The following is a 22,237-nucleotide window of genomic DNA, read 5'->3' on the forward strand; positions in this document are numbered from 1 at the left end:
CAGCTGAGGGATCCTCTCCCTACCAACCACGACGATCATCCCCACCAAAGCACCCAAAGCGCACCAACCACCTAAGTCCCCCACCAAAATCAACCGGCCAACCAGTTTCATTCCACTGATTGATAAGACGGACGCGGCGTTTGCCTAGGAGCCAGGAGGAAACGTCTCTATTCGACTCACTTTCAAACAATTGACTCACCTAAAATATTAATCTTTAAACGGTTTGAAAATCTGCTTCAATCTATTTTTCTAGGAGGATGCAAGTTGCTTTACGAAAGCCTTTATCCACGGTACGTATCAACAAGCTTGTATTTTTTTTCATTTACTCAGCAAGTTTGTTAAAATTCAGCAGTCTCCTCCTGAAAAAAATTGTCTTTTACGATCTGCTGAACCTTGATGAACTAATCGTCTCCTCCTTGTCATTTTCTTGCCTTGACGACTTTCCTTTAGGTGCGACATAAATTTAAGGAGGATGTCAATGTTTTATCCTTATCAGGGCGGATCAACACCAAGTCGATTGTTTATTTTGTAACGTCAAGAATTGAGTTTGCCTGATCCGACTCAATAATTTGCTGGGGCTCTTTTACAGTTTGTAATGGGAGCACTTAATATTTGCCCTTGAGCAACAATTATTATCCTCTGTACGAGAATACATGCAAATATTAGAATAGATGCAGCAAAACAAGGTGTACATTTGATTTCACTTAATTTATTTATTAATAAATAGGCAAAAAAATTGTGATATTAAACATTGACAATAATAACAATAAATATATTGCCTTACATGTATTAAAATTCATTATTGTTCGAATTCAATTGTACAACCATTATTAACAATTAAATGTAGAGGGACCAAAGGATTATTTTTATCTCTGTTTGTTGTGTTAATAAACCTTTATGACAAAACTACCAAAACCTCCATTCAATTTGATACGATTGTATAAGAATTACTGGCCGGTGTTTTCTTGCCTTGTTGACTTTCCTTTAGGTGCGACATAAATTTATGGAGGATGTAAATTGTTTATCCTTATCAGGGTGGATGGAATCAAAGTCGATTGTTCATTTTGTAACATCAAGAATTGAGTCTATCTGATCCGACACAATTGTCGACTGAGTCTCTTTTACACATTGTGATTGGGACGCTTAATATTTGCCCCCTTGATCCACAAATATTTCCATTTGTATGAGAATATCTGATAAAATTAACATAGTGCAAAACAAGATGTACTTTTGATTTCATTTCATTTACGAATTAATTTGTATAAGTCAATAGCTCATTTTATTATAATAATTACACACAAAAAAAGACAAAGAAACTTAAAAAATTGTGATGTTAAACATTGACAATAATAAAACTAACTAAAAAAACGAAGAAACATAAAAAATTGTAATAATAAGCGTTGACAGAAATGAAACAATAAAAATGTTGCCTTATATATATTAAATTCATTATTGTTTGAATTAAATTGTATGTTTTTGTCATTAAATTGTACGACCATTATTAACAATTAAATGTACAAGGACCAAAGGACTATTTTTATCTCAGTTTGTTGTGTTAATAAACCTTGATGACAAAACTACCCAAAACCTTCATTCAATTTGATGGGATTGTCTAAGAATTACTGGCGGTGTTTTCTTGCCTTGTTGACTTTCCTTTAGGTGCGACATAAATTTAAGGAGGATGTCAATGTTTTATCCTTATCAGGGCGGATCAACACCAAGTCGATTGTTTATTTTGTAACGTCAAGAATTGAGTTTGCCTGATCCGACTCAATAATTTGCTGGGGCTCTTTCACAATTTTTGATGGGGCACTTAATATTTGCCCTTGAGCAACAATTATTTTCCTCTGTACGAGAATAGATGCATCAAAACAAGATAAACCTTTGATTTCACTTAATTTATTTATTCATTTATATATAGGCAATATCCCATTTTTTTATAATAATTATTCACAAAAAAGAGGAAGAAACTTAAAAAACTGTGATATTAAACATCGACAATAATAAAACAATTAAAATGTTGCCTTAGATATGTTAAAATTCATTAATGTTTGAATTAAATTGTATGTTTTTCTCATTGAATTGTCCAAACATGGCTAACAATTAAATGTACAAGGAGTGAAGGACTATTGTTATCTCTGTTTCTCGGTTTGTTGTGTTAATAAAGCTTGATGACAATCTACCAAATCGACCATTTGATTTGATACATCGTCTAAGGATTACTGGCCGGGATTTTCTTGCCTTGTTAACTGTCCTTTAGGTGCTACATAAATTTAGGGAGAATGTAAATTGTTTATCCTCATCATGACAGTTGGACTGTTTATTTTGTAACATACCAGGAATTGAGTTTGTTTCATCCGACACAATTTTCGACTGGGACTCTTTTATGTATTGCAATTTGGGCACTTAATATTTGCCCTCGATCCACAGTTATTTCTCTCTGTATGAGAATATCTGATAAAATGAGCATAGATAGTGCATAGATTAAAAAAAGTGTACATTTGATCCGATTTTTGCTTCACTTCACAAAAAATTATTCTAGTTTAGGAGGACTAATTTTTTCTCAGCCTGTTGGACCGAAAATATTATTGGTCAGTTAACCAAAGTTAGCAGTAAAAAAGTACTAAAATATTGTAACTGTGCATTAGCTCCAATATTGGCAGAATTGTTTAATAATCATTTGCCCTTATCACTTTTCCTAATGTTCTTAAATTCAGTGCAAAAGCCAGATGCATACAACAAACTTCAACCCTTGCTTAAAAGTTTAATAAGTCCTTCCTTTTACTTTTTCAAATTCTTTGGTTGAGACTCTTAAGAGGGGAGGCTCAACAGCTAGGTCATTTCATTCTAGCTCCCAAAACATCTAGTTTTTAATTTAATTTAATTTTTAATTTTTTTATGTGCATAACGATTACTTGGAGCTATATTTTTTACACTATGCATTAGTGATTTCTTTTTTCTTGTAGGTAGTTAACATATTAATAAAACAAGGAATAACGAAAATGGAAACAAGGCATATACAAAATCATGCCTACATTAACGGAAATTGGGTAAAATCGTTAAGTGGCAAGACATTTGATGTGTTCAATCCATCAAATGGAGAGTTGATAACAAATGTCCCGGATATGAACGTGGAAGATGTAAAGTGTGCTGTAGATGCTGCCGCAGAGTCCTTTCTCACTTGGAGTTTAACCACTGCTAAGGTTAGTGAATACTTTGAACGTTTTCCAAATTGTACTACTTTCAGGTTGTATTTATTTTTATTAGGAACGTGGTCAACTTTTAAGACAATGGTACAACATTTTAAATGAAAATTCTGAAAAACTCGCCAAACTGGTTCAACTGGAAGCTGGAAAACCCTTTTCTGAAGCTCTCGGTGAAGTGGCTTATGGAAACGCCTTTATCGATTGGTTTTCAGAAGAAGCTCGTCGTTGTTATGTATGTAGAAATCTATTGTATTTTTTTTGCATTTCACATTTTGCTTTTTTTGTTTTAGGGGGAAGTTTTATGCAGCCCCGTGAAAAACAAAGAACTTATGCACATAAAGCAACCGATTGGGGTTGCGGCATTGTTAACACCTGTATGTTTGAACTTGTAATGATTATTTTCAGTCAGTTATTTGCACACTTTATTCTACAGTGGAATTTTCCGCATGCAATGATAACAAGAAAAGCTGGAGCGGCTCTTGCTGCTGGGTGCACTTGCGTAATAAAACCGGCTGAAGATACTCCCTTGACTGCTTTAGCCCTCGCAGAATATGCTGAAAAAGCAGGTTAAAAACTATTATTTAATCAAGGTTTAGTAATTAATAATTTACTAGATACAGTGTATTCTAATTGACATTGATTTGCAAAAACCAGAATTAACATATGTTTCAATGATCAGAATCAATTAACAATTTTGTGTGGTTTCTGCGTATTTGATATGTAATTTTCTGGAGGGAATTATAGTAGTTTATGTACTTAATTTTTTATAATTACATGTTTTAATTTATGTAATGTATTTTAGGTATTCCAAAAGGTGTCATTAATGTAGTAACATGTGATCGGCCGTCTGTAGGAGCTGTTGGAAAATTTCTCTGTGAGACTCCCCTAGTATCTGTAATAACATTTACAGGTATGAACTTTTATAATATTGTCTTAATAGTTGTATTAATTTTATTTGGATTTTGGAATTCAAGGCTCAACTGTGGTTGGTAAATTATTATTCAACCAATGTGCCCCAAGTGTCAAAAGAATTTCATTGGAACTAGGCGGTAATGCTCCATTTATTGTCTTCAAAACAGCAGATGTTAGCAAAGCTGTCCTAGGTGCTGTTGCTTCAAAATTTAGAAACTGTGGGCAGGTAATCTAATTTTTCTATAGCTAATCTATAACAAGCGCATTAAGACATTAAGAAAATATAGTCATAGTAATTTTTAGAATTTGGTATAAGCCATAACAGTATAAAACCGGCATTGTTTGGTAGACACCAACAAAAACGTAACTAATCAATACAGATCAATTTAGGTGGACCCCAAAGCTGTGCAATAACATTGAATACAAACACACTAGAAATCCTCATCTTTCAAATGATAGACAGACTAAAAATATTGTGCAATATTAACCCTATACGGTGCAGAGAAAAAAGTGGTACAATAAAATTAAACTCCCTCAAACTTTTGCTCATTTAGAAAACTTCAGTACTAACGCTAAACATTCAATAATATTGCACAATTCATAATATTGTGCAATATAATTGATTATCTAGGACTCGCCCTACAGAAGGCTATTCTCGCAATACTCTAGGTTCTGGTTTTGCGTCATCTTCGATGAAAAACTTGCAGCTTTACTAGTCTGCAAGTCCTTGTAAACATAACGGGTTTGGTTGCTTTGTTCGATACTAAAATACAAAAAAAAAGTAAATGTTCCAGAGAAGACATTGAACCAAATGTAACCAAAAAGCCAAGAACGAATCTAACCAAAATTGAAATGGTTTTATCCTAGTGACAACTGCATTTAAGAGCCTACACTGACTATGAAACACACTTCCTCACTGAAGTTGACACATAACCCAAACATTTATTGGTGCAGTACAAACCACCAAGAAGTGATGGGTTCAGTAAAGTGATCAGTGTTGAACAGTTCCGAGTTCATCCACAGACTAACCAACTTGAAATATTAATAGTAAAAATCCTTGTAAATAGTGTGACACTTTTTGGAAGTGAAGAACCTAGGTTGAACTACTTACAAGGATGTTGCGATTGCAATTTTTTAAATTTTTATTTATACTTTTCAGGCATGCATCAGTGCAAATCGATTTCTTATTGAAGAAAGCGTCTTTGATCAATTTGTCAATGAATTTACGTCATATGTTAAAGAAAATATTTCTTTTGAACCCGATACACAGAAACAACAGATTGGACCATTGATAAATGATATGCAAGTTAAAAAGGTAAGTTAAATTTATATGACTTGGGTCAATGGAAGTTAATTACAGCATTCTAACTCCTCTACAAAAATTTGTTTTGTAACCTAAATTATAAATCCATTGGAAGGGAGCTCATTTGCTTTCAACTCCTTGTGTGTTAGCCTCCCGGAAAAATTAATGTTTTCAACAATTAATTACAGATAAAAAAAATTAATTAACAGGTGACTGCCATTGTGGATGATGCCATTTCAAAGGGAGCCCAGGTTAAACTTGGAGGAAAAGTGGCCAAGAACAAAGGAAAACTATATTTCGAGCCAACAGTACTCACAAATATTAAACCTGATATGGTTTGCTACAGAGAAGAAATTTTTGGTCCTGTTGCACCATGTATTAAGTAAGTACAATGATAACAATTGTCAGTTATCTATTATATATTTATTGTTATTATGTTAGTTCAATATCGTCATAAAATTTTGAAAATAAATTGTTTGAAATAGGCTATTATGATTAGTTGGTCCTTCAGATAGATTATTACATCTCAGCCAAGCTCCAACAATTTTTGACAGATCTGCTAAGACTTGTGGGGGCAAGTGTTGTTCTAGTGGAAGCAATTCCCATGTGATCAGCCAATGCCAGTCATTTTCGTCATTTACGGACATTAATTGTTCCAGTTGTGTGTGGTATTTAGTAAAATGTATACTGGTTTGGTTCAGGGGTAGAACTCATAAAAAAGCACCTCCTTACAACCCTACCAAATGAACATTACCTTGTTAAAATATAATCCAGCTTTGGAGTTGTTAATAGTGGGTTGCTGCATTTTCTCCAGGACTTTCCTCATTGAACATTATTGTAAAAATGTGTAGTATTTAGTGACTGTTAATTAATGATTATTTAGAGATTGTGAGGTCTGGTGTGATTTAGGTTCAGAAAAACATTTTCTTTATTGTACCAACGTTTCGAGCTTTATTGAGATCATCTTCAGGGCTCAAAGTGTTTGTCTTCTGTGTAATTGTGCCATTCTTGCGTGTGTCGAGAGTGCTGAAGTGTAACTTTGAGCCCTGAAGATGATCTCAATAAAGATCGAAACATTGGCACGATAAAGAAAATGTTTTTCTGAAACCTACATCACACCAGACCGCATCTCACGATTTCTAAATAAATATCGATTAACGGTCACTAATCACCACACATTGTTTAAATTACACAGATACATATAAGATATGAATATGAATTTATACAATAGTATACACAATATAGAAATTTTAGGTTTAATCAAAATATTTGTATTCACTCAAAGTGGTGTTTTCTGTATAGATGTGTCACAGTGGTGTGCCGTCTTGAGATTGTTAGTGAGATATTAATCTTTTTTGGTATATACATTTGGTTTTGAAGGTGTGAGGAAGGAAATAGGGAAAAAATTTATTTTTCTATGAGACGTCAGCTTCTTTGAGGCAAAAGGGACCGACAATGGAAAAAAAGGGGTCAAGGTTTGTTGTTCGGGTCTGGTTAGTCTTTTAGAATTATTATAAGGAAAGGAGAGATAAATTGTTGAATTTTTGGACTATGTACAATTTTTTGATGCGTGATTGTTTTGTATGTTGTATTGTAACATGTTTTTGTGTTATATGTATGTCATCGATATTGAATTTGATTTATAATATTAGCGTAGCCGCTGCAAAATTTACATATGTCTGTTCTGTAATTGATGCTGTGTTTTCTCTTTTGTTGTAAACCATTTCTAAAAAGGTACATTTATGTTTGTTGAGCTCTGTGTTTAATATTTTTAGATTTTTAAATTGAAATTGTGTTGGTGTTCAAAATGATGGGTAGCCAGTACTGTAGGATTTTGTTTGGGTTTTTTGCAATCACAGATATGTTGTTTTATCCTCTTATCCAGATATTGGGATGTATGTTGTAATTCTGATGCAAGTTGCTGGACAATTTTATACAATTGATTTTGTAAATTACATCAGACTTATTTGTTTCTGGTATTGGATCTTTAATTTTAGAAAAAAAGGGTGTGAACAGTTTTTTAGTTTTTGAAAGCTATCAGAAGAGAGAAATGTGTTTAATTTGTGTGATAGGCCGTGAACAAATGGAATGGATATGTATGTTGGTTTGTCTGTGATGGAATTGATGTGGTGTTAGAGAAGTAGATGGTGTTAGTGTTGAGTTGTAGTTATTGATTATTCTGTTGATTATGTTTAGTGTAGTGTTGGTAATGTAGGATAAGTTTGTATATCTTTATGTTTTTGAGGTGAAAAGATTCATGGCTCTCATAATTCTGTGAAGTACTTAAAATTCACACCGTCCCCTTCGTAAATTAATAAACACTCCCAGAGGGCTACTTCACAGAGTATACAGAATTGGGCTTATCACTTCTCACCGGCAAGTCCAGCTTTTTTAATTTACAATAAATTACCATCAGGCTCAAAAATTACCCACCCTGAGTGATGGCAGTCCGGGGTCAGATTTCAGTCTTATCCATACAGCCTAGTGGCTGTCAACAGTTATATCATTTCAGCCCCCAACATAAATTCCTTAAACCAAACCTATTCACTTTGTTAGGGTGGTTGAGTACTTACTATTCCTCTATCACCGTACACCTATTGTTTATAACTTAATTGAGCCATCTGCTCTCTCTCACTACACATGCACGCCAATACATATGTTCACACATGCTAAAGACACAAAACTATCATTACTATATACGATAAAACAACCCTCCAAGAATCAGAACAGGGTACACTGATATTGACTGTCGGGCTAAAGTAAATTCTCATATCTGGTAGCATTCCTACACACTCGCTATATGGAGTCAAGGAATTGCACCCTTCAATTAGGTGGGACACATTGAGCTACCTTTCTCTGCATGCCCAGATACATACATGGGCTTTGGTCCAAAAGTAAGTGAACATGGGTCAACCTTGTTTGGCTTTTTCCTAATAAAGTGAGGATGACACTTTTTCCACAAGTCCGGTTCTCCGAGGGTCAATTATCAACTTCTTAAGACACGAGAGCTTCCCTGCCAATCTGGCCCAACGATGCTGCCTCTTCTTTTGTCATATTTTTTATTGCATTTTCAGCAACAGGGGGGCCGGATTGCCGTTGTTAAGTCTACAGGTTGAGACGCCCATTACCAAAATTATTCTGGGTGTATTATACCCATCGTTTTAAAGGTTGAATGCTGCACATTCTAAATAGTATTGGCTAAATTTTTCACTTGCTCATTTTGTAAAAAATCGGAGGCTTAAAGCTGTTGATGAGCCTCTCTTTTGGAGTACCCTTGGTAGGCCGTCCACTGGAGCCGAACTTGCTTGGCCGTTGCACGGCCGAATAGGGCCGGATGATCCAAAAGCAAAGAAACAAATGAGCACGCGTCCGTTAGAACCAATTTGTTCGGTCGTGTTGGGCCGTACACGGCCCAAGCACTTTCCAATCCAAATAAAGTTGGATTTTCCAGTCCTATTCAGCCGAATGGTTACTTCGACTTCAACTGTCAACCACGTGACATCAAATGCTCACCATTGTTTAACGCCGTTCTTTGCTTTTTGCTTACCTTTTCGTTTCGTTTTCATTTCGATGGATTGCGAAAAATTGATGTGCGGTTGAGGAGCAGGCTCTTGGGACATGCGTGATCCACTCTATCATCGGAGAGATGTCCAGCGTAAGCTGTGGTCAAGGATAGCTTTAGAAATGGAACTTCCAATATTTTTGTTTATTTCTTTCATTCCATTTGTATGTAAACTAAGAATTTTCGAGCAGCAACAAATCTACATCCATTTGGGCTGTGCCGTGAACTGACAAAAATCGGCTACAGTGGACGACGGCGTTCGGCTATATTGCCGGTTGTCCGTCTGGTCAAATAGTTCGGCTGTTGAACGGCCGTCGTAGTTCGGGTTCAATGGACGAGCAGCCTAGACTAGTTATCCTATTATATCTGAGGTTTTACCCTCTTAAATGGCTCTATATTTGTTTTTTATTATAACCATTGTCATAATTTTTTTTTTTTTTTTTTTTAAGCTTATAGCTTAAGAAATAATCCATTCATAGCATAGACTAATAACATTTCTTTGTTAACTTAAAATAAAAACTCTAAGGAAACTAATAAAGTTGTGTGTAATAATGTACTTTTGCAAATTTAAAATAAAATAAAAAATTTCCTTTTTTAATGCCATTGTCTAATTCTAGGTTTAGCAATGAAGAAGAAGCGTTAAGGATCGCAAATGACACCAAAACAGGTCTAGCTGGTTACTTCTACTCCAATGACATATCACAAATCTTCAGGGTTTCAAAGAAATTACAAGTCGGGATGGTGGGTATAAATGAAGGTGCTATAAGCACTCCTGAAGCAGCATTTGGTGGAATAAAGGAATCGGGGATCGGTAGAGAGGGGTCTCATTATGGCATGGATGAGTTCATCAACATAAAATATTTATGTTTTGGTAACTTATAAATGTGAACAAAATTACTTTTCAAAATAAGTACAATAATAATCTAAAACATATTTTCCTCTTTTGTTATTATTAAATTAATAGATTTTTCTTCAAATTGTAATTGAATTTTTTCAAAATAAATCATGGCATGTTTTTTGTTAAGGACAATGGGGGTAAAAACTTGTAATTTGGTTAATTCAGATCATCAGTCTATCCTTGCTGTATTGGTTGCTACCGAGTCCTTAATCAGTATAACGGACCAACTTTATTAAAGAAGTTAAATGGAGATTATTAAATTAATACGGAAGATTATTAAATGCCATGTATGAGAGACAAGGTCACAAATGACAACCATGAGGTTATGTAGACTAGATTGATCAGAAATGGCCAAAAAAACAATATATAATACTTAAACAATGAAATAAAATTAGAAATGGGTTGATATTCAGTACATAATTGAAGCAAAATAGGTGCCTTTCATGATACTACACATCTATGGAAAAAAGGTTAGTAAGTTAGTATTAACATAGTGTGATAAAAGGGCTTCCATATAACAATAATATAATCAATTAAACTTATAAACACAACAGTTGTGATGTCAGTTAAAGTGTGTAAAAATTTAATTAAATTAAAAAATATTTTTATTTAAAAAAATAAAATAAAATGCAAATATAGTTAGTAAAAAAAGTCTGCATAAAGTTTCAGCATATCCCAAAAGTGTTGGGAACACATTTTTTATATTATATTAATACAAATAATAAATTATTAATGTTTGTATGGAATTTACATCCAAAACTTTTTTTTTCTAAAGGCTAAATCATAACATGAAAGTTATAATTAATGAGACAGATAACAAAATCTCCAAACAATGAAAACTTGTGACAAAATGAAATTTTTTTGAGAAAGAGAGAGAGAGAGCTTCATGAAGTCAAGTTTTGTTTACATCAGAACCAAGATTTTCCCATTCTTCTTTGACATCTCAGTCAGATGATGTTTAATTTTTATGTCTCTAGTTTGCATTCTTCTCTTCATTTCTAACTAGTGATGTTCGATGGAATAATCTGGTGATAGTAGGGATGTTTTTAGTTGGCGAGGAGCATTGTACAATAACCACTCCTCTGTTTTCTTAGCACGATCTTGTTGGAAAACAAAATTCACCACGTTTCTGTACACTGGCCTCAAAATTTTTTAATTTATCAACCCCTGATGACGCCTTGCACCCCATACCATTTGCTTCATTGTTACACACTATTTTTGGAATTTCACAGCTTTTTTCTGCCACACTAACATCTATCAGAACAGAAAACATTAAATTTTGACTCATCACTAACAATTACACTGTCCCAGAAGGTTGAAAGCTTGTTTGTATACAATTTTGCTAATTAAACTCTTCTGCTAAATTCACTGGTGTAGGCTTTTTATAGAAGATCGTGTCCTAAGGCCACATTTTTTAATGGTATTGTGAACCTTTGAGGTGTTACTTGAAACATTTTAAACATATCCAGCTAGCGCAGGGACACTAGTAGAAGATTCCAAGTTCACATATTGAAGAATCATTCTCCTAAGAGGTCTCTCTATTTTCTTTGGCCACCTTGGTCGGTGTTAACTTTCCAAAGTGTCGTTAGTTTTGTAGTTCCGAATGAACGTTTGTACAGTTGCCACAATTTTTGCAATTTCAATTAATAATTTTCCAACAACCTAATTTCAGCCGGCACCTCCATTAATAAAATATTTACAAGATTACTGCCTCGCACAATTGATTCTTAATTATTACAAAGTAAATTTGAAAATAAAAGTGTTTTTGCTTAAACCAACATCTATTTACTACAACAAATATTAAGTTTTCCTTAATTTTATAATAAGCAAAACATTTTTTTTTTTTAAGAAAAAATAAATTTTTAAGGGTGTATACAGACTTCTTTTACTAACTGTTAAATTAATTAATTGAGAAATATAAAATGTAAAAAGATGAGTAAATATAATTGCATTTTTAAAAAGCCATTGCGCTTACTTGTCTGATAACATGGCTTCCATAAGAAAATAATTTGTTAAACTCAACCAAAAATTAGTTAAGAAATTTTAAATTTATTTTTATGTCGTAAGTATATATAAATATTGGTATAAAGATTAAGTGAGTAGTTGTTTAATCTAGTGTACTATATTGCCATATTTACTAGCTAGTCAATTTGTTTTATGCCTTGCTGTATATTGTTTCTAGTGTTCTCATCAAGTATGATAATAAATTTATCTTTCATGTTGCAATAAACATGTTAATATTGTTATAACTAGAGTCTTGAAGAACCAAAGCTCAAATTAATGTAATATACTTCAAAGGATAAATTTTAATAGCAGTGACAGAGTGAACTGAGGTGTGTTACCAATAATGAATGCAATGTGTTTCTGGTATTAATGTTTGGGTTAAGATTAAACCAAAAAGAATTTACAAAAGTAGAATGAAACCTTTTTTCCACCAAAGATTCATTTGAATACCCTGATTAGTGTATGAAGTCATATTGTCACCAAATTTCAGTTAATACAGGTATAATGGCTAGAGAATTATCAATTCCATGGTTAGAATGGATATTAGAATAGTAAGACAATTAGGAATTAGAATGAAAGAAATATTAGAAATAAGGAAATGAAGGACCAAAACATCCAAATTTAAATGGTGACAGGAAAGAAAAATCAAACACCAATTTAAATTTATTTTTATCTCTATCAGACACCAATTTTCTTGCATGGCTGGACAAATCAACAATTAAATATTTTCTCTTGAGTTTTTTGCTGGTGAACTGAAGAGCCACATTTGTCAACAGTCAAAGCTATACATACAGTGCTCAAAAGAATGGAATTGATGGAATGTTTGAATTGATAACAGTGACATAAAAAAATTTTGACTGCCGAACTTCTGATGGGTATGGTCAAAATGCATAGCTATAAGGACTTGGTCAAATGAATTTCGGTATGAGAACTAACCCTTTAGTTTAATCAGTTGGCTATTGTTTTGTTGATAATACCCAGCTTTTTGATCTCCCTGGTTCAATAGCCAGAGTTTCTTGAAAATCATCCCACGATTTGTATGAAACCTGTCTATGGTTTATTTCCATAGGTGCCAGCCTCTGATCAATACTTGGTTCTCGGAGCCACCTGTTTACCAATCTCCCTTTGTTACACAATACAGCTAAATTAACAATCATATTGTCAGCACTGAGCAAGATAGATCATCTTCCTGGTGAAACATTCAATAACTTGGATTCACTCAGAGATTGTAATAAATTTTCTATTGGTCCATGATATATAAGAAAAGATAAACACAATAAAAGAAAAAATCGTTAGGTCGATCATCAGGGCATCAAAGGAAATTAAAGGTTGGATAAAGGTTCCTCCGCAGATGCACAAAAAAAGAAGTTATAATTGGCCAACTTGCCGGATGAGCAAGATCGAAAGGCTAAAAGATATCAAACACAAGGTGAAACCGAAGCATGGGAATTTTTAAAAAAGAGGATAGAATTAACCCGCCTGAGGTTGGCCATAACTGGTTGGTTAACTTATCAGAAAAAGGCTTGAGCAGTGCTCGTACTTATGTAGAGTCACCACAAAATATCCAAACTATGACTGCAAGATACTGAAAAAAGTGCAACATGTCCATCTACAAAAAAAATTAAATCATATCTCTTCACTAGTGGCTTTTATTCATGAGTGACTGTATTTATCAGCAACAATAGTTAAGAGTGTGTACTACTGAATCTTGAGTACTTCATAGGCCCGTCAAAGTAGTTTAGGTTCTCTTAGATTAATATGTTTGTAGTATAAATGGCGAAGCACTAGTGGTCAAAACCCCCATACCACCCCTTTGTCAACGTATTTATAAGAGTGAAAGGTGGAATATATTGTATCCCACAGACCTGTTGACTGAAATTTGAAACTAATTAGTAGTGTGAATGAATTTAGTGTGACAGGGATCTATTAGTACTAAAACAGTAGGTCCATATTTTTTTTAAAAAGATAGGTTCTACCATGAATGTAATTATTATTGTGAATGGTGGGAGGATGTAGAGGTTATGAATATCCTGCTGGACTCCCAGCTGTAGGTCTAGTTTGTACATAGCTTTTATATTATTAGGCCGGATCTGCAGTGGTATATCTTGTACTTCCAAGTCCCTTCAAACTTAAGTTATTTTTTGTAATGGACCACATATAAGGCCGGTTAAATATTAGAGACAGCAAAGCTGACTAGTCCCATCCAAAAGAAATGAAACTCCTGACTATTCTTCATGTGCGCCATTTTGCAGATACTCGCAAGAGGAAAAAATTGAGAAATTGTATGGAAGCAAAAACAACTGTTACACACTTATTCCAGATTTTGTAATATGTGAAATAAAATACATTGATTACTGGAATTTCTATTAGGTATTTATAATTTATTTGTATAATATTTGATACAATATAAAATATGATATAAAAATAATTATTATTAATTTCATAGATTAAAAAGTTTAATAAAAGGGACATATAAAATCAAAAGAGATGAATTGACAATACTTCTATTTAAAGGTGCATGCAATATGAAATTGCAATAATCAACCATTTGATTATAGAATGAAGCTGCTATTATCTAAAAATCAGAAACATTATGTACAGGATAAAATTAATTTTTGAACTGTATTTTTTCTTCCACTTTTGAAATAGTTTATGCTTCAAAGACCTATATTTTAGCTTCGATTTTGTCATGTGAAATTTCATCACTTCTGATCGCAATCAAAAAGTCGTTAAGAGCTTCCAAATACTCTTCTCTATGATACATCAGATGGGAGACATGGCGAGATTTTTCCCAACATTTCCAGTAAGTCTAAAAAAAAAAAAGTTTTTTTAACTGTTGATTTTTTAATTGTTTTATATGGTGGGGAAAAAAAAAACTGATTTCTATTCTTTACAACTTATAAAAGTTAGTCCTTCCATGTATTTTAAAATTAGCTTTTACATATGTACCAAAATGGCATCTCGCAAATGTTAAATTATTATCGCAAATTAACTTGGGCAAGTCAAAAAATATAAGTTTAGCAATATCTTGCAGCAAGGTGTCACACACAAGGTCACCTGACAATTGCGGCAGAAGTATTGCGATTTTCACCAAAATGGCTTTACCATAATGATCTTCTGATGAAAAGGAAAGCTAAATTGTTGAAAAATTAGACTATGTAAAAATGTTTGATGTGTGGAATGTGATGAATGTTTTATGTAATATGTTTTGTGTGTATTATATCATCACATCACACAAAACATATAAAACATTCATCACATTACACACATCAAACATTTTACATAGTCTAATTTTTTAATAATTTAGCTTTCCTTTTCCTATTTATCCCTGTCTATATAATCCTGAAAGGATAATCTGGCCAAACCATTACTGTTTTTTCCCATCGTCAGCTCTTTTCACCTCAAAGAAGCCGATTCCTTACTACATCACACCAGACCACATCTCACGATTTCTGAATAATCAGTTAAGAAAAAAATTTAGCCCAAGTTAACTCAGGATGATATTTGAGATATTCTTTGAAAACGAGTTATATTGCTATATCAATATCATACCTTTAATCCAACTGATTCCCATGTTTCTCTCGCTTTCATGCTAGCAATCACAGATCCAATAACATCGTTCTTGGATACAAAAAATAATGCCGGACATCTTACAGGAGTGGTGTGGAAGAACTGACTAGACCTCACATAATGTTGGGTCGCTACATCATAAAATGTCTTTAAATGGTAACTGAAATATTGTACAAATTGAATTAAATATTATCTAGATACAAGAGTTAAACTCGAACACAAAAATTCACACTTACCTTACATATCTCTCCATAGTTGAACGAAGGAAAGCATTCCTTGGAAAAATGGCTTGAGGAAGTCCTTTTGTCGTTTCAGTAACATCTGCTGCTGAGTCCCAGATTTGTCCTTTAATTCTGTCAATAATGTTTGCATATTTTGGTAAGTCACTGTTCATCTTGACAAGTACTTCCCCCCAAAGATAAGCACCAATGGAAAAGCCATGGAGTATCAGCTGCTGTTGGTTTGCACTGTTATGCAAATATTTTAACAAATCTTCAGCCACTACCTAATGAAATAATTTAAAACAGTAGAATAAATCAGTCTTTTCTTCTTTTTTTTTTATTTAAGAATTTACAACTTGGTCTGCTCTTTGTAAATAATAACAACAAATTTTCTTCTATTTACTCTCAGTAACTAACCAACAGGCAAGAATAGAAGATGAATTTACTCGAATTACTGAAAATAATTTCAATATATTTAAAAAAAATTATATAAATGAAATTTTTTAGTTAAAACCTTGCCAAAAACTTTAATTTCAAAGTCAATCAAGTAGTGTAATTGTGTTACCTGTGATCCAGTGATAGGCCAGAAAAACTGCCATGGAGTTATGGAAACTGTCATTATATTAAACCCTTTTTTTAAATATATATCACAGTATTTGCCCACGTGCTTTTTTCGGGCAAGCAACCACGTTAACATAATAACCAAAGGTTTCGAACCATCCTTGAATACTTTAGAAGTATTATTTGTACCCATGGGCACGAATGAGTCCGTACTGATCAGTTCGAAGCTTTTGTTCACAACATGCTTTGAAAATGTTCTATTGCTAGAAGGGCTGATGGACATCATGCCAATCAGAGATTTAGCCTGGAAAAACAAATCAAGTTATGGCTCAGAAATGGAAAGATACAAGTTCATAAAATATTTACTTTAGAGGCTAGGAGGGTTCTGTTGGCAACAGAAAACGTAATTAGTCTAACAGACATGGTGGATTATAATTGTCTCTTTCTAAAAAAAAAAAAAAAAAAAAAAAAACTTTATTAACTTAAAAATATTTAACAACAGGAAATCGTGTAAACTAAAGAAAGATATTCCATAGACTTATTTTATCCCTACTGCCCATATCTGAAAAGTAGTCACCCTTCAATATGATTAAGAAATATCTCTCTTTTCCACATTGAAATTTCAAGTGAACCTTTAAATTCTTATCTCCCTAAATAGCTTACCAGTGAAACACAAGTATTACAAAAACGTTATCGTTTTTTGTTTATTTTTAAAGTTGTTCTTAAAGACTTGATAGCTGGTAGTAGCAGTTCCATTTTCTTATCTACAAAAAACCACTTCATGGCCAAACCCAGGGTCAAATGATAGATCGGGCATTCAAAAGGATAACTCATTGGATTACTTCCTTATCCCAACAAAGAGTTATTTTTCTAATCTAAAACACATTGCAAGTATAAGAAATTTTAGATTATCTAAGAAGAGCTCCTCATCTTTTAATACAACAATTTAATTTTGAAGACTGATTGCTAGTAATAAGAAAAGTAAAAGAAATATCAAGTTACTGCCTTGGTGATGGCGATGAGGATACTAGGAAGCAGGATTGCAGATGCTACTGCCTTCTGGCTTAGTTCCCAAGATCCTGCCTTATTTTAGTTCTAAGTTATGTACCGATTCTCAATTTCAAATATAACAATAATTTGCTGTTTTAAAAGGACAGGTCTTGAAAATGATTATTGTAGATCTGTTCCTTTGCATGAGAGAATTTTTAATGTTATCTACTTACTATCACTATCTCTCTCTCTCTCAAAAAAAAAATTAATAAATAAATAAATAAGTAAATAAATATAAAAAAATCAATTTTTCAGTTCTCTTTCTTTTATTTAGGTGAACAGGTGAAAATGTCCCACCCAAACTTAAAACTTCAACGTTTTTATTTAGTAGGCTTGTAAATTATTCAGGGTGTAGCGTGTTCCCTCAAGATGCTAACTTTTTCAAAATCAATTCCTAAGTTTTTTACAGATTCTAAAACTAGATTTTATATATGTTGGTCGTTTAAATTGGTGGATATATTCTAAGATAAAGATTTTATGTTGTTATTGTTTCATTTCATACATTTTTTCATGTTGGATTCAAATTGGCATAAAAGGAATTTTTTTAAAGTCCCGAGTATCCCATGGTATGAACCTGACCTGACACCAATAGATTTTTCGTCAGGGCTTTTGAAAATGGCCGTGGCTGAACAAAAATCACACAGAACCACTATTGAAGATGGCAAGAAGCCAAAACCCACCTGACAAACCAAAACAATCAAATTAAAGTTATCATTTATTGTTAAAGATCCTGGTAGGGGAAGAAATATAAAGCCTAATGTTGGAAATTGAACAACAAATAAAGAACTTTAAAGGCCTACCAGTGAAGAGGGCAATAGGCCGAAACCGACCTGACCGAACAAAACAGCAACAATAGGTAGATCAAAATATTTGGAAATAACAATGGTAAACTTTAGTTTTTAACTTTGGACCCTCAGGACAAAACAGTTTAAGTAAAAAACACAACTACGCACCGACACTTATCTACTTTTTAACCCAAATTTAGGCCACTTGCTAATTATTGAAATAACCAAATTTAATTATTAAATAGAGTTAAAGAAACAGGTTGGGAAGAAAATATAAAACTTAGTATATAAGAAAATGAACGACGAATAAAAGTACACCAGAGAGTCAAACAGACCAAAATGATTGGAAATGACCAAACTATAGGTCGATCACCTCACAGACCTCATGAAATTCCTACTAAACTTAAATACATTTCTTTGTAAATCTTCTATTAAGTTCCAATTACTATAATATCCATACAGATAAATGGAACTTTGCTACGACTAAAACAATAAACCTTGAAAATAAATGATTATTTGGAGATCGTGAGATGCGGTCTTTAAAATAAATAAACTGACATACTGTATTGGTTTTATTCTAGGTTTTTCCAAACTTTTTTAGGCACTAATGAATTATTTAATTGCAATAATTATTTTATTTGACCAATGTTAGAAGGTAGGCAGCTTTAACAGAATAAAACAGAAGTAAAAAATAGTTCTTAAAATGCACAAGGTGCCGAAACGTCAGAAAACTATAATTTTATTTAAAAACAGCTTCAACACAAAGACCTTAAAAAAAGAAAAATATTCATCTATGAAGTATCATATACATTATATTTCTAAAATTGGCTCAAATATAATAAGCTGTATTTGGTCGTTTCCAATAATTTTTGACTGTCCATCCTCACTGTTTTGGATTGTCAGAGCAACATCTTCAGAGTCAGGCCTGATTTTTTTATTTTTTGTTAAGGCTCTTATATATTTATCAAAAGTGGAAGGAGTGAGTCGGCGTTGTCTTTGTTCTGTTTTGTCTATTTTTTGTTATTAAGCCACAGACATGCTGGTGAAGATAACGAGAAGTAAAAACTCGCTTGAAAGACCAAAACAACAAGGATAGGCAAATAAAAATGTTAGGAAACAACCATATTTAAGTTTAGTTATTATATATTGTTAAAGATCCTTGTAGAAAATAAAATATAAATAATGACACGTAGGAAACCAAACTGAACAATAAATCAAATAAAACTTTTTAAAAAATACTGAATGAAGTTCGTATCAATTCGTACAAATCGTCGAAGTACACAGAAAACAAACATTTTGAGTGAGTACAAATACTTTGATTGAATCTAAAATTTCTATCATTGTATAAATTCATTTTTTCACATCTTACATGTATTTGTATAATTTAAACAATGTTTGTAAATCCCAAGCCCTGAAGATGATCTCAATAAAGATAGAAACATTGGCACGATAAAGAAAATGCTTTTCTAAACCTATGTCACACCAGACCGCATCTGACCATCTCCAAATAATCTAAGAATATATTAAATACACTCTAGTGTTTAGGAAAAAGTTTGAAAAACCTAGTATAATGCCTAATTTTACTAAAAATAAGTATATATTTTGACTTTTTAATACATAAAAATCTGTTCCCTGGTGATTATTAAAACAATTTGTTTTTGTTGAAGGTCTTTTGAAGCTCTGACCAGCTTCAGCTGAGGAAGTTGTGAAGCTTTCAACAAGAATAAATTGTTTTATAGTTTAATACATCACTGTACTTAAGAAAAAAGTGTTAAAGATAAATTAGAGTAGTCTACGGTGATTTTTGTGTAATTTGCTATCTATAACATATTTAACAACTCTTTAATCAAATCAAAAAATTGTAAGAGAAAAGCAAATATTTTTTTAAGAGAATTAAAACGCGAATAAACTCTTACCTTTTGATAGTAGAACTGTAATAACAATCAAAGTCTATTAATCATTGTTTGGAGGAATGCGAGATATGCACAATCACAGTCTGGATCTCGTCAGATAAACTGATTTGCTTTGTAAATTCTTTCAAATAAATTAAAAAACGGGGCATTATCTATTTATATATTGTTGTTAATTTTAAATATTTCCAGTTGAAAGGAAGATTTTATTTATCTAGGACATTTTTAAATTTTCGATGGTTTGTTTATTGAACAACTCGAATTAACCAGTCAAACTATGGACCCTGTCAGATAAACTTTTTCGGTTTGAAAATTCTTTCAGATTAATTAACAAACTGGGTATTATCAATTTATACATTGCTTATTTTTAATTTTAACTATTCCCAATTAAAAGAAAAACAATTATCTGGCTCGTTTTTAAACTTTTAATAGTTTGTTTACTGAACAGCTCAAATTCAACTGGTCACACTTTGGATCTCATCAGATAAACACTGTTTCATTTGAAAATTCTTTCATATTAACAAACTGGGTATTATCAATTTTTTTAAAAATTTTAAATAGTCCCATTTAAAGGATTTTTTTATCAGGGTCATTTTTAAATTTTTAACGGTTTGTTTATTGAACACCTCGAATTCAACCAGTCACAGATTGGATCTCGCCGCATAAACTGTTTTTTTTTTCCAAAACACCGGCACAGTTTGGTTGAGGGTTCAAACAACCTCGTAGTTGAAAAACCCTCTTAAAAAAAAAATCAGGTTGAAAATTTTTTCAGATTAATTGTCAAACTAGACATTATATCATTGATGGTTTTGTTTATTGAACAACTCAAATTCAACCGGTCCCAATTTGGATCTCATCAGATGAACTGTTTCAGTTTGAAAGTTCATTCAGATTAATTAACAAACAGGGCATTATCAATTTTTTTTTTTTTTTAATTTTAATTTTAAACATTAGTGTTTAGAGAGATTTTATTTAATTGGCTCGTTTTTAAACTTTTAATAGTTTGTTTACTGAACAGCTCAAATTCGACCGGTCCCACTTTAAATCTCATCAGTTAAACTGTTTCAATTTGAAAATTCTTTCAGATTAATTAACAAACTAGACATAAATTTATACATTACTTATTTTTAATTTCAACTATTCCTATTTAAAAGAAAATTTCATTTCACTGGGTCGTTTTTAATTTTTTTTTTTTTTTTGAACAACTCAAATTCAAGCGGTCCCAATTTGGACTCGTCAGATAAACTGTTTCAGTTTGAATATCTATTCAGATTAATTAACAAACCGGGCATTATCAATTTTCATTTTTTTTTTAAATTTTAAATATTAGCGTTTAGAGAAAGATTTTATTTAACTGGATCGTTTTTAAATTTTAGATGGTTTGTTTATCGAACAGCTTAAATTCAACTAGCTCAGCAGTACTCCTAATAGGTTTTGACTGATAATGTAATTATGTTATTAACTTTTGAAAAAACAGAAATCCCACTTTTTCAGTTTCAAGACACAAACGAAACGATAAATAAATTAATTGATAAGAAATGAATACAATTGATACGAAATAAATTTAAAAACCTATCCAAGGTCGAATCGATGAATAAAAAGACCGGAGGTAATAAATTCGACCGTGCTGTTTAAACAAAACGTCAAAATTCGACTTTACCGCTATGCGTCGATGAGAAGAGAGAAGCTTACGCACGAAGCGGCTGTTGTCGAGAAAAAGCGTTCGATAATCGAGCCAGACGTGCCGTGGAAATTGTCAAATGATTACGTCCGTTAATCGCGTTTCGGATGGTCTCGAGTGCTGCTATATAGCTGAAGGACTCACAAGCTCCGAGGCAGCGGGGCGAAGGACGTCCACCAACTGGCAGCTATCAGGAAGGAAACGGGACGTCGACGAAACCTCACCTCGGCTGCGGTACAACACTGAACAGACGTCAGTATACAAGCTGGCGGAGACGACCTCGTCTACAGTTCCCACTTCTCACGTCTATCCCACCACCGACTCCCTTCCGCCCTTTTCTAACATATAACTTTCCGCTTTAACTTTGACGTGTTTTTTAGGGAGTCAAGGCCAATCGATAAACACAACCATATCGTAGGCGACTAATTTTCCCTCATTCATAAATATTAAAAACTATAAGTTCGTGGTGAAATGTCCTATGTTGTCTAGTTGACCAATACAAATTCTACCAATGTACAACATAGCGATTGTTTGTGTAAAGGTATTATTGTACAGCTAAAAAATAGGGTCTGGC

At 32.7% G+C, this 22,237-nt stretch overlaps 2 protein-coding genes across 7 annotated transcripts; one reads left to right on the forward strand and one right to left on the reverse strand.

Moving 5' to 3' along the window:
- The first annotated feature begins 54 nt into the window (after window positions 1-54).
- Window positions 55-12,111, forward strand: LOC106671553 (succinate-semialdehyde dehydrogenase, mitochondrial). Of its 2 annotated transcripts, none has more exons than XM_014402467.2 (10): window positions 55-290; window positions 2,967-3,203; window positions 3,268-3,438; window positions 3,497-3,580; window positions 3,640-3,772; window positions 4,009-4,116; window positions 4,181-4,344; window positions 5,278-5,433; window positions 5,631-5,803; window positions 9,601-12,111. In XM_014402467.2, exons 1-10 carry the CDS (start codon window positions 258-260, stop codon window positions 9,863-9,865), a joined length of 1,524 nt encoding a protein of 507 aa, XP_014257953.1. In that variant the 5' UTR covers window positions 55-257; the 3' UTR covers window positions 9,866-12,111. The 2 variants fall into 2 exon arrangements, with proteins under 2 accessions (XP_014257953.1, XP_024080722.1); XM_024224954.1 differs by lacking the exon at window positions 55-290 and adding an exon at window positions 387-474.
- Window positions 10,642-21,952, reverse strand: LOC106671561. Of its 5 annotated transcripts, none has more exons than XM_014402481.2 (6): window positions 21,808-21,952; window positions 16,604-16,682; window positions 16,242-16,541; window positions 15,692-15,960; window positions 15,438-15,615; window positions 10,642-14,694 (listed from the first exon to the last, which is right to left on the reverse strand). In XM_014402481.2, the coding sequence occupies exons 2-6, from the start codon at window positions 16,658-16,660 to the stop codon at window positions 14,551-14,553; spliced, it is 948 nt and encodes a 315-aa protein (XP_014257967.1). In that variant the 5' UTR covers window positions 16,661-16,682; window positions 21,808-21,952; the 3' UTR covers window positions 10,642-14,550. The 5 variants fall into 5 exon arrangements, with proteins under 5 accessions (XP_014257967.1, XP_024080723.1, XP_014257961.1 ...); XM_024224955.1 differs by having other exon boundaries at window positions 21,679-21,952; XM_014402475.2 differs by having other exon boundaries at window positions 21,643-21,951.
- Between the last annotated feature and the right edge of the window lie 285 nt (window positions 21,953-22,237).

The sequence above is a fragment of the Cimex lectularius genome, unplaced genomic scaffold (assembly GCF_000648675.2).
Source record: "Cimex lectularius strain Harlan isolate CLEC.00 unplaced genomic scaffold, Clec_2.1 scaffold100, whole genome shotgun sequence".
Classification (NCBI taxonomy): Eukaryota; Metazoa; Arthropoda; class Insecta; order Hemiptera; family Cimicidae; genus Cimex; species Cimex lectularius.